Source organism: Jaculus jaculus, chromosome 5 (assembly GCF_020740685.1).
Source record: "Jaculus jaculus isolate mJacJac1 chromosome 5, mJacJac1.mat.Y.cur, whole genome shotgun sequence".
Classification (NCBI taxonomy): Eukaryota; Metazoa; Chordata; class Mammalia; order Rodentia; family Dipodidae; genus Jaculus; species Jaculus jaculus.
The window spans coordinates 12372918-12385892 of NC_059106.1; the positions used below are offsets into that span (position 1 = coordinate 12372918).

Genomic DNA, 12975 nt, shown 5'->3' on the forward strand with positions numbered 1-12975 from the left:
ACCCAGTACCCAGGTAAAGACAGATGCACAAAGTGGCACATGTACCTGGAGTTGGCCTGCTGTAGCTAGAAGCCCTGGTGCACGCAATCTCTTCCCCACCACCACCCCGCTTGCAAATATATAAAATATTTTTAAAAAAATAACAGAACACAAAAAAGTCTCAAAACTAGAACTACAAAAGAAATGATGACCATACAAAAATGATTATAGTAAAATTAACATTAAAAAACTGGGTTGCACATTCCTCCAGCCCTAGAATTTAAAAAAAAAAAAAATTAATTATTTAGGTTTTGGGAGGTAGGGTCTAGCTCTAGCCCAGGCTGACCTGAAATTCACTATAGTGTCAGGGTGGCCTCGAGCTCACGGTGACCCTCCTACCTCTGTCTCCCAAGTGTTGGGATTAAAGGTATGTACCACTATGCCCAGCAAATATATTTTTATTTATTTATAAGCAGAGAGAGAGAGAGAGAGAATATGAATGAGCGCCCCACGGTGTCCAGGTACTACAAATGAACTCCAGAAGCATGTAGCATTCTGTGCATCTGGCTTTATGTGGGTACTGAGGAGTCAAATCTGAGTCATTAGGCTTTCAATGATCCATTAACACTGGTTGATATTAGTCTGTAGTCTTCTGTATTGTTTTCCTTCTTTCCTCCTCATGTGTTAGGGATCACACCCAGGGCCTTGAACACATTATGTGCGCATTCTACCACTGAGCTCCCCCCGAGCCTTGTTTCTTAGCGGTCTGGCTCTGATGGTAGAGTAGTGCTGGCCTCAGAATGAGGATAATATATTCTTCAACTGTTTGGATTAATTTAAGAACATCAAGAGGTTTTGTGGGACTGGAGATAGGGCTCAGCAGTTAAGCCACTTGCCTGCAAAGCCTAACGACCCAAGTTCGAGGCCCCAGTATCCATGTAAACCCAGATGCACGAAGTGGCTCATTTTGCAGTGATTGAAGGCCCTGGCTTGTCCAGTCTCTCCCTCTCCCTCTCTCCTCTCTCTGCTTGCAAATAAATAAAAATTTAAATTAAAAAAAAAACTGGGTTGCAAAATAAAATATTGGCATGTCTATTATGGAGCAAGCCAACCTCTCACTAATTTGACTGGAGGCCCTCTCCATGGGACGGAATACATCCCTGATACTGAAAACTTACAAAAGGGATAGTCATGAGCCCTAGGGGGGTGTAACATCTGCTGGTGTCTGGCTAAATGTATATACTATGCTCACCGAACTGCCTGGGAAGCACTTTTAATGTTCATACCCATATATTAATGCTACTCTCACTTTTGGTTAGAAAACCTTCTCTTTTCAGAAGGCAGTGACCTTGGATGACTCAGAAGGCACCATGGTGCTGGAAAGAAGTGACAGAAGTGCTCAGCACTTCAATTTCTCTATCACCCCTTCCAAGGCTCAGGGTCCATTGTGGAAGACCTGGGGGAAAGAATGTAAGAGCCAAAGGAAGGGTAGGACCCCTTATAATGTGCTCCTCTAGACACAATGTTGCCTGGATGTCCATGACCTCACAGTGCCTGACACTACCTACATAAGACCATCATAATAGGAGGAAAAGATCCTGACATCAAAATAAAAGAGAGACTGATTGAGAGGGGGAGGGGATAGGATGGAGAATGGAGTTTCAAAGGGAAAAGTGGGGGGAGGGAGGGAATTACCATGGGTTATTGAGTACAATTATGGAAGTTGTCAATAAAAAAAATCATAAATATATTTAAGGGGCTAGAGGGATGGTTTAGTGGTTAAGGCATATTCCTGCAAAGCCGAAGGACCTAGGTTTGATTCCTCATGACCCATGTAAGCCAGATGCACAAGGTGGTGCATGTGTCTGGAGTTCGTTTGCAGTGGCTAGAGGCCCTGGCGTGCCCATTCTCTCTCTCTCTCAAATAAATAAAAATAAAATAAATTTTAAAAAATTAAACTGGGATGCTAGGCATGGTGGCACATGCCTTAAAATCCAAGCACTAAGGAGGCAGAGGTAGAAGGAACCCTATGAGTTCAAGGCCAGCCTGGGACTACAGAGTTAGTTTCAGTACAACACAGCCCAGGCTAGAATGGGACCCTAGCTTAATAAAAAGCTAGGCAGGTCTGGAGAGATAGATGGCTTAGCAGTTAAAGCACATGCCTACAAAGCCTAAGGACCCAGGTTCAATTCCCCAGTACCCACATAAGCCAGATGCAGCATGTGTCTGGAGTTTGTTTGCACTGGCTAGAAGCCCTGGTACACCATTCTCGCCCTTTCTCTGTCTGCACCTCTCCCTCTTTCTCAAATAAATTAAAATTTTTTAAAAAATTTTAAGCCCGGTGTGGTGGCACAAGCCTTTAATCTCAGCACTCAGGAAGCAGAGGGAGGAGGATCACCTCAAGGCCACCCTGAGACTACAAAATAAATTCCAGGTCAGCCTGGGCTACAGTGAGACCCTACCTCAAAAAAAAAACAAAGAAAATAAAATTTTAAATAAAAAGTTAGGTATGTTCGTTCACACCTACGAATCTAGCATTATGGAGGACTGCCATGAGCTCAAGAGCAATTTGGAAGATGGAGCAAATTCCAGGGGAGCCTGGGCTGGAGTAGGATCTTGTCTCAGAAAACAAACAAAAAACCCACTAAAATTAAAAGTAGAGACAGGCATGGAGGGTGCATGCCTTTAATCCCAAGACTCAGGGGGCTGAGGTTAAGAGGATTGCTGTGAGTTTGAGGCCAGCATGAGACCACACAGTGAATTCCAGGTCGGCCTGGGCTAGAGTGAAAACCTACCTTGAAACCCTACCTCAAAAATGGTGGGGGATTTGAAAGGGAGGCTTGGAGAGATGGTTTAGTGGTTAAGACATTTGCACGTGAAGTCTAAAGATTCAGGTTCAACTCGCCAGTACCTGCCTAAGCCAGATGCAAAATGTGGTGCCTGCATCTGAAGTTCATTTGCAGTGCTTGGAGGACCTGGCATGCTCATTCTATTTGTCTTTTCTTCTGTCTCTATATCTCCCTATCTCTCAAATAAATTAATAAATAAAATAAAGTAATAATTTATTTTATAAAACAAAAACTATTTTGCATCTAACTTAATAAATTTAAAAAAACATCAAGTAAAAACAAATGGGAGATCAGGTATAATCACCAACTGTCTAGGAGGCACTTTCTACCACTAACATTTCAAAAGTACATGTTCCTTCAACCCTGTACACTTCTCTGTGCATATGCTTGCCATACCAGGATATAATAGCCACACAAAAAACATTTACTCCATTATCCTAACAGCAAGACTAACAAGTCCTATGTAACAAAAAAAAAAAAAAAAAAAAAAAAAAGAACTAGGGCTGGAGAGATAGCTTAGCAGCTAAGGTGCTTGCCTGAGAAGCCTAAGGAGCCAGGTCCGATTTGTCAGTACCTACATAAGCCATATGGACAGCGTAGTGCACACACCTAGAGTTCATTTGCAGTGGCTTAATGCCCTGGCATGGCCATTCTCTCTACCGTCCTCTCTCTCAAATAAATACTTTTATTTTTTACATTGAACTATAGTACAGCTACTTTAAGTACTTGCTTGCAAAGCCTAAGGGCCAGGCTTCAAATGTCCAGCAGCCATATAAAGCTGGATGCAAAGTGGCACATGCATCTGTGATCCTAATGTGCCTATGACTTATGGGAGGTAGAGCCTGAAGGGCCAGCTAACCTGATATTTCATGTGTAGTCCAGCAGCAGCAGCAAGAAACCTTATCTCAGGGCTGGAGAGATGGCTTAGCGGTTAAGCACTTGCCTATGAAGGCTAAGGACCCCGGTTCGAGGCTCGGTTTCCCAGGTCCCACGTTAGCCAGATGCACAAGGGGGCGCACACGTCTGCAGTTCATTTGCAGAGGCTGGAAGCCCTGGCGTGCCCATTCTCTCTCTCTCCCTCTATCTGTCTTTCTCTCTGTGTCTGTCACTCTTGAATAAATAAATAAATAAATTTAAAAAAAAAAAAAGAAACCTTATCTCAGAGAAGGTGCAACATAGCTACCTCCAAGTTGTCCTCTGACATCTACTCATGCATAATGGCATACAAGTGTACAAACACACACAAACACAATAACTTGACAGATGGTTAAGGTACATCTTAAGATGTACACTGAAGTGAAAATTGCTAGATATTCACTTATATACTCCATATACTAAATAATTTCAAGTAATGTTATAAAAGTACATATGTCAAGTAGCTTGTTTTTTTTGAGGTAGGGTCTCATTTTAGCCCAGGCTGACCTGGAATTCACTATGTAGTCTCAGGGTGGCCTCACACTCACAGCAATCCTCCTACCTCTGCCTCCTAAGTGCTGGGATTAAAGGCATGCACCACCACGCCCAGCTTCAAGTAATGTTAATTATGGAAAGACGACCAGTAACAGTAACAGCAACTGTGACATTACAGAAGAAATGAATTACGGGAATTTGGCTTTATCTTTAATACTTTAAGTTTTGGGTAACCAAAGGTACATTTTTGTGGGCAGGAGGGTATTGTGGCAGGGTCTCACTGTAGCCCAGCCTAACCTCAAACTCATGGTAATCTTCTTACCTCAGCCTTCCAAATATTGTGATTATAGGAGTGAGCTACCAGCTCAGCTTGAAAATACATTTTTAAGAGAAAAATGGATTGTCTTACCTACAGTATACCAACTCGCATCTGTCAGTTTGTTGATAACAGCTTCCTGATATGTGCCATCAAGATTCTTCACTTCCACAACGGCTCCCACCTAAAATATGTTTAAATGTTAGAAACCCCATTTTAAGCATAAATCAACCAAAGGGCATAAAAGATACCTACAAACCAAACCCTGACTTTTTTTTCTTTCTTTGTTTTTGCGGGACATGATGGCACATGCCTTTAGAGGGGAGGGGGTAAGAACTGGCACGCTAGGGCCTCCAGCCACTATAATCTAACTCCAGACACATATGCCACTTTGTGTGCATGTGTGCCCTTGTTCACCTGTGCCACCTTGTGCATCTAGCTTACACAGGATCTGGAGAGTGTGATCTGGGTCCTTAGGCTTCGCAGGCCTTAACCTCTAAACCTTCTCAACAGCCCCAAACCCTGACTTAACGTCAACACACTAATGAAGGCAAAAAACCTATTACTGTAAAAACAAGTTCATCTCTGTAAATCTGTAAAAGGGTCTGAAAACTCTCAGTGACCCATGAGCTCACTCTTCTTTTAAGAACCCACCTATAAGGATGACCCCTCTGCCTTCGATTTCCACACTTCTTTCTAGGTGGTTAGGCAAGGATAGGGAAATGAGGTTTGTAATGCTGTACCAATGACAGACATTTGCATTTACACTGATATGGTCTTTACAATAATGACAAACTTGTTCACAGAAGAGACTTAGCCCCATGAAATGATGAAAAGGGGAAAGGAATTCAGGAGAATTAAAAGAACCATTAAAAGAATCAATAAACACTATTAATTTCTTTACTGATAAGTCAAATGGTCCACCTGTTCTTTTACTGTAAACTCAGTATTGAAAATGAATGGAGATTAGAACACAATTACATCAGTAATTTGTATAACATAAAATATGTATGCAATATAATAAGATAAACATGTATGCAAATACCACCTACCAACTGATATGGTTTATAGGGGAAGAGTACGAAGTCAAGAAAGGAATAATACAATAAAAATCTACAGACAAAATTCTTCAGAAACCCTGAGTCAAAAGAACATTTCATTTGTATATGCCAAAAATCATGACAGAAAAACAAATAATGATGATGATGATGATGATGATGATGATGATGAAAGCTCAGCATGGTAAGAGACAGAGAGGTAGGAGGATCACCGTGAGTTCAAGTTCCGGGTCAGCCTGGGCAAGAGCGAGACTAATCACATACAGAGATAAAACTTTTTGTTGTTTTATTAATTTTATTTATTTGAGAGACAGTGGGAAGGAATGAATGAATGGCATGAACGAATCAACACGGGTGTGCGACAGCCTCTACCAATGCAAACAAATTCCAGATGCGTGTATCATCTCGCACACCTGGTTTTACATGGGTACTGGAAAATCAAACTTGGATCATTATGTGCCTTATTTAAGAGCCTTAACCACTTAGCCATCTCAAGGGCCCCCTCTTTTTTTGTTTTTTTGTTTGAGGTAGGGTCTCACTATAGCTCAGGCTGCCCTGGAATTCACTATGTAGTCTCAAGGTGGCCTCAAACTCACAGCGATCCTCCTGCCTCTGCCTTCCAAGTGCTGGGATTAAAAGCATGTGCCACCATGCCAGTCTTTTGTTTTGTTTTTTGTTTTTGTTTTTTTGAGGCAGGGTCTCACTCCCCACAGGCTGACCTAGAACTCTTACTCTGGGCTCCTAAATCAGCCTCCTGGGTGCTGTGATTAAAGGTGTGCACCACCACGCCTGGCTTACAAAGAAAACTTTAATAAGAAAACCCAAATAAGCAAATAAGCCATCTATGCCACTATAAAGGAGGCTGAGACTGTCAAAGGGGCAAGAAGACATAAATGTATGAAGCAGTTGCCCTTCCCATCCTATACCATAGAGAAGGTCATGGAAGGGTAGACAGTGAACAGCAACACACAAGGCAGGGCCATATGCAGTCAGTCTCTAGAGGGCGCAATGCTTCAAGGACAGGTCATGAACCTGTCAGAATTTCATTACTGACATTGATGACTGTGAGAGTGGGGTCAAACAACTTCTTTCTCTCAGTTTCCTCTTCTGTAAAGTCTAAATGAAGCAGTACATGCAATGAGACTAGGTCCAGGGGTAGCTTATACTAAGTACTAAAAAAATGCTGACCTTTTTTTTTGTCCTTTTGTCCTTACCAGTCACAAACACATAAACAAGATTAAAGATGACATCTATACAAAAATAAGGGGAAATAATCTTCCCAAGTCAAGAGATAAAAATAAGGCACCAGGGCTGGAGAGATGGCTTAGCGGTTAAGCGCTTGCCTGTGAAGCCTAAGGACCCCGGTTCGAGGCTTGGTTCCCCAGGTCCCACGTTAGCCAGATGCACAGAGGGTGCACGCGTCTGGAGTTCGTTTGCAGAGGCTGGAAGCCCTGGCGCGCCCACTCTCTCTCTCTCCGTCTATCTGTCTTTCTCTCCGTGTCTGTCGCTCTCAAATAAATTAATTAATTAATTAATAAAAAAAAAAGATAAGGCACCAAACTTTAGCCTGTACCAACCATGTATACAAGTCCTAATGCCCTGGGAGTTCAATGAAGAACCTTAAAATTCTACTGCAGAAACTGCTAGATATACACCAAAGCTAACTCAGTACAAAATTTTTCTTACATCTATACTCATGTTTGTTCCATGCTTAGTATTTCTTACCATTCTTTAAGGCCAGACAACAATCATTTTCAGACATTTAAAAGGGCCAAAGAGGACAAATGACTTCCCACATGTTCTCAGCAGCCTGTGCCCCAGCAGAAAAGGAACAGGATTGTGTATTTCACTAATAAATGAGGAAACTAGAAATCACCTACCTAATGATCATTCTTCAAAGACCATTTGCCAATATAGCTGGCTCTGAAGAATTAAGAGTGTATGTTTTAAATTTTACTATCCTGTTCAGATTGTTTCAGTCCTTACACCATTCACTCCTAGTTGACCTCATCTTACGTTTTTATGTGTGTGTTTATTTATTTATAAATTTCATTCATTTGCAAGTAGGAAAGAGATAGAGAATGAGAATGAATGTGTCATGGACTCTTGACCTTGCAAAAGAACTCTAGGTGCATGTACCACTTTGTGCATCTGGGTTTACATGGGTACTGGAAAATGAAACCCACACCATCAGGCTTTCAAGCAAGCACCTTTACCAACTGAGCTACCTCTCCGATGCCCGACCCCTTTTCAAGTTTGGTTTTAAGAGGTAGGGTCTTACCATAGTACAGGCTGACTCACCACCTCTTAATCCTGGAAAACCTAGCCTTTCAGTAACAAATGGGTCTAGATGCCTAAGTGAAAGTAATTAATGCTTCTTTCAAGGGCATTTTATTTCTAAACACAAGCTTTATTATGCTATCATAAATCATCTAATCCATTTTTCCTATTAGTCTTAGGAAAAGTTATCTATTATGTGTCTATTAACAATAATAGCTAGTGACTTAGAAGGAAATATAAAATGAGAAAAATGAATAAATTACCTTTAGTGGGCCCTTTATATGATCATCCTGAACTTCCACTGTTGAAGAATCATGTCTAAAAGTCACCTGGAAATTATAAATTTAATTAGTCACCAAAAATTTTAAAAATAAACAAAGCAACATAAGCTCACTCATACATTACTCATTTTTAAGTACCAAACAGCTGCCTAGTATAAACCAGAAACCCAAAGCCTAAGATTAATTTAATACTTTATTTGTTTATTTGAGAGACCAGAGTGAAAGAAACAGAGTGAGTAAATGAGTACAGGCACGCCAGGGTTTCAGGCCATCGCAAACGAACTCCTAACACACGCACCACATTGTGCATCTGGCTTTACGTGGGTACTGGGGAACTGAACCTAGTGTCTGTCAGGCTTTACCAAATAAGTTCCTGGGGTGGTTAAGGTGCTTTCCTGCAAAGCCTAAGGAACCATGTTCAACTCTCTAGGTCCCACATAAGCCAGATGCACAAGGTGATACAAGCACACAAGGTCGCACATGAGCACAAGTTGGCACATGCATCTGTAGTTCAATTTTAGTGGCTAGAGGCTCTAGCACACCAATTCTCTCTCACATAAAAAAGAAAGCAGGGCTGGAGAGATGGCTTAGCGGTTAAAGCATTTGCCTGCAAAGCCAAAGGACCCAGGTTCAATTCCCCAGGACCCAAGTAAGCCAGATGCACAATGGGCATATATGTCTGGAGTTCATTTGCAGTGGCTACAGGCCATGGTATGACCATTCTCTCTCTGTCTCTCTGCTCTTCTCCCCTTCCTCCTGCCTCCCTCCCTCCCTGCTTACAAATAAATAAATTTTAAAAATAAATTAAAAAGAGCAGCTGGAGAGAGGACTTGGTGGTTAAGGCAACTGCCTACAAAGCCAAAGGACCCAAGTTCAATTTCTAAGGACCCATGTTATGGAAGTTACAAGTTACTCTGTGCTACCAATAGAGGGGGAAGAGTGTGGCACTAAGAGCTCTGTCCAAGTCACTCTTAGTTCATTCACTGTTGGCTAAGAGTAGGAGTGTATGCTCTGGCCAAACTCCAACCTATGCCTTTCAGGCCAAGGCCCATGTCCTGCAGTGGTAGCCCTCTTGTTCACAGCACTCTTGCTAGCTGGCAGTGGAGGGTCTCTAGTGACAGGGAGGGCTTTGCTCAATTCACAGGATGGTATCACAGGTCCTAGCAGTAGTCCTAATAAAGTAACAACATTGATTAATGGCTTCTGTTTCATCTCTAGAAAAGAGGTGGTAAAAACCTGGGTGCTCAATGAACAGAAGTGACATCAGAAGCCGGGCGTGGTGGCACACGCCTTTAATCCCAGCACTCGGGAGGCAGAGGTAGGAGGATCGCCAAGAGTTCGAGGCCACCCTGAGATTACATAGTAAATTCCAGGTCAGCCTGAGCCAGAGTGAGACCCTACCTCGAAAAACAAAAACAAAAACAAAAAAAAAAAAAAAAAAAAAGAAGTGACATCAGAACAGGAATGTCAATGTAAGAGCACTGCAGGAACAATATTCACCAGAAGACAGAAAAGTGTGAGCACCCAGCCTGTGGAATTGTATGTGAGGGCAGGCCAAAATTAACATCTTCCAAGCTTATACTTGATATGAAGGCTTTACCACAATGCTTCCTTGCCAGGAGTAGAAATTAGAATTGCTGGGCTGGAGAAATGGCTTAGTGGTTAAGCGCTTGCCTGTGAAGCCTAAGGACCCCGGTTCGAGGCTCGGTTCCCCTGGTCCCACGTTAGCCAGATGCACAAGGGGGCGCACGCGTCTGGAGTTTGTTTGCAGAGGCTGGAAGCCCTGGTGTGCCCATTCTCTCTCTCCCTCTATCTGTCTTTCTCTCTGTGTCTGTCGCTCTCAAATAAATAAATTAAAAAAAAGAAAAAGAAATTAGAATTGCCCAGGAACCTTTGTTTAACACATCCATGCTTAAAAACCCAGGTGAATAAGCACAGAATGCTCTTGAAATATGCAAGCAAAGAGAGAGAGAGAGAGACAGACAGAGAAGGGGGGGGGGGGACGGAGGCAGAGAGAATGAGAATGGGTGTGTCATGAAATAGTGCCACTGCAAGCAAATGCCAAACATGTGCGCGCCACTTTGTGCATGCATCCAGAGTTCATTTACAGTGGCAGTAGGCCATGGTATGCCCATTCATTCTCTCTTTACATTTTGGGGAGGCTGCAGGGATGGCACATGAGCACAAGTTGGCACATGCATCTGTAGTTCAATTATAGTGGCTAGGGGCTCTAGCACACCAATTCTCTCTCACATAAAAAAGAAAGCAGGGCTGGAGAGATGGCTTAGCGGTTAAAGCATTTGTCTGCAAAGCCAAAGGACCCAGGTTCAATTCCCCAGAACCCAGGTTAGCCAGATGCACAGGTGGGCGCATGCATCTGGAGTTTGTTCGCAGTGGCTGGAGGCCCTGGCGCGCCCATTCTCTCTCCCCCCCCCCCCAATCCCTCTTAATCTGTCAAATAAACAAACAAAAAAATAAATAAGATTCTACCTTCCCTTGTCCTTCCTCCTCCCTTCCTTTCTTTCTTCCTTCACCCATTCACATATTCATACTATGTGGTACCGTGCTCAGACCCAGGGCCTTGCTCGTGAGAGGTTAAGTACACCCACCACTGCGCTGCAACTCCAGCCCCTTACTGTTGGTTTGTGACATGCAGTCTTGCTGAGCTGCCGAAGCTAATCTCAAAATCCTGATCTGAAATGATCACTTGCCTCAGCCTCTTGAATAATTGGGAATGACAGTGCACCTTACCAGGCTCAGGAAAGTATTTATTTTTTTATTTATGAGAGAGTGAGAAAGAACTGGCATGCCAGGGCCTTAGCCACTACACCAAACTCCAGATGCATGCACCACCTTCTACACATGTGTCACCTTGTGCATCTGGCTTACATTGGTTCTGGGAAGTTGAGCCTGGGTTCTTAGGTTCTCAGGCAAGCACCTTAACTGTTAAGCCATCTCGCCAACCCCAGGAAAGTATCTTTAAATGAAAGCAATCATATTTCTTTTTATCTATTAACTGAGACTAAACTGAAGTACTTCAGATAGATATTCACATGAATAAAAAAAATATTTTAAAAAAATGTTAAAAGGAGCCAGGTGTGGTGGCACATATGTGCCTTTAATTCTAACACTTATGAGGCAGAAGTAGAAGAGTTGCTGTGAGTTCAAGACCACCCTCAGCTAGAGTAAAACGCTACCATGAAAAACCAAAAAGGGCTGGAGAGATGGCCTAAATGTTAAAAGGCTCTTGCCTGCGAAGTGTAAAGACCCATGTTCAATCTGTTTCCAGATTCCACGTAAGCCAGGCGCACAAAGGTCGCACGTGCCCACTAGATAGCACAAGCATCTGGAGTTCAAGTGCAGTAGCTGATGCTCTAGTGCAAAGAGGACTACCATAAATTCAACATCAGTCTGGACTACATAGACTGTGTATCAAAAAATGGAGTGGAGGCTGGAGAGATGGCTCAGCAGTTAAGGCATTATGCCTGCAAAGCCAATGGATCCCGGTTATATTTTCCAGATCTATGTAAGCCAGATGCACAAAGGGGCCCATGTATCTGGAGTTTATTTGCGGAAGCTAGAGGTCCTGGTGCGCCCATTCTTACTCTTTCTCTCTCCCTCTCTCCCTCCCTCCCTCTCTCTCTCTCTCTCTCTCTCTCTTTCTCCCTCTCAAATAAATAAATAAAATATTTTTAAAAAAGGGAATGGGTAAAGAAAAAAAAAAGGGAATGGGTGCCAGGCATGGTGGTGCGTGCCTTTAATCCCAGCACTTGGCAGGCAGATCACAGTGAGTTCAAGGCCACCCTGAGACTACATAGTCAGCCTGAGCTAGAGTGAGACCCTACCTCAAAAAAAGGGGGGGGGGGACATGGTGGTGCACGCATTTAATCCCAGCACTTGTTCGCCATGAGTTTGAGGCCAGCCTGGGGCTAGACAGTGAGTCCCAGGCCAGCCTCAGGTTAAAGCAAGGCCCCACCTCAAACAACAAAATGGAGTGGGATTCATTTCTTATTCCTTCCCTCCCTCCCTCCCTGCTCGCAAATAAAAATATCTTAAAAATATTTTTTAAAAACAAGAGGGAGGGGCTGGATAGATGGCTTAGTAGTGACGCGCTTGCCTGTGAAGAAGCCTAAAGACCTCAGTTCAAGGCTCAGTTTCCCAGGACCCACGTTAGCCAGATGCACAAGGAGGCTTACGCAACTGGAGTTCGTTTACAGTGGCTAGAAGCCCTGGCACGCCCATTCACTCTCTCTCTCTCTCTCTCTCTTTCTCAAATAAATACAGAAAGAAAAGGGAAACGGGAAGTGGCTCAGTGGTTAAGGTGTTTGCCTGCAAAATTGAATGGCTAGAGTTCAATTCCCCACTGACTATGCATGTAAAGCCAGGTGCACAAAGTGGCGCATGCATCTGGAGTCCATCTGTAGTGGCTAAAGGCCCTGGCGTGCCCATTCTGTCTGTTTCTCTCTGTGTCTATCTCTGCATGCAAATAAATAAAAATAGTTTATAAATATTTTCTTAAAAAAAGGAATGGGGGGAGAAGGAAGAAAAGAGAGGATAGGGTGAGGATGTGGCTCAGTAATACTATTGGATGAGTATTCACAAGGCCCTCGGTTCCATCACTCACAAAACAAGTGTACGCCCCTGAAAATTTATGGGCTGTCTCGCTACAACAGCCTTAAGGAGGAGTCCTCGGGCTGGAGAGATGGCTTAGCGGTTAAGCGCTTGCCTGTGAAGCCTAAGGACCCCGGTTTGAGGCTCAGTTCCCCAGGTCCCATGTTAGCCAGATGCACAAGGGGGCGCAC

At 43.2% G+C, this 12975-nt stretch overlaps 1 protein-coding gene across 7 annotated transcripts in view; it reads right to left on the minus strand.

Moving 5' to 3' along the window:
- Positions 1–12975, minus strand: part of Arid4b (AT-rich interaction domain 4B) — a 147042-nt gene that overhangs the window by 95726 nt on the left and 38341 nt on the right. For all 7 annotated transcript variants that reach the window (XM_045149565.1, XM_045149564.1, XM_045149563.1 and 4 more), the window contains exons 4-5: positions 8156–8221; positions 4648–4738 (exon numbers count right to left, since the gene is read on the minus strand). In XM_045149565.1, coding sequence (XP_045005500.1) covers positions 4648–4738; positions 8156–8221 — 157 coding nt within the window. The remainder of the gene's footprint in view (positions 1–4647; positions 4739–8155; positions 8222–12975) is intronic.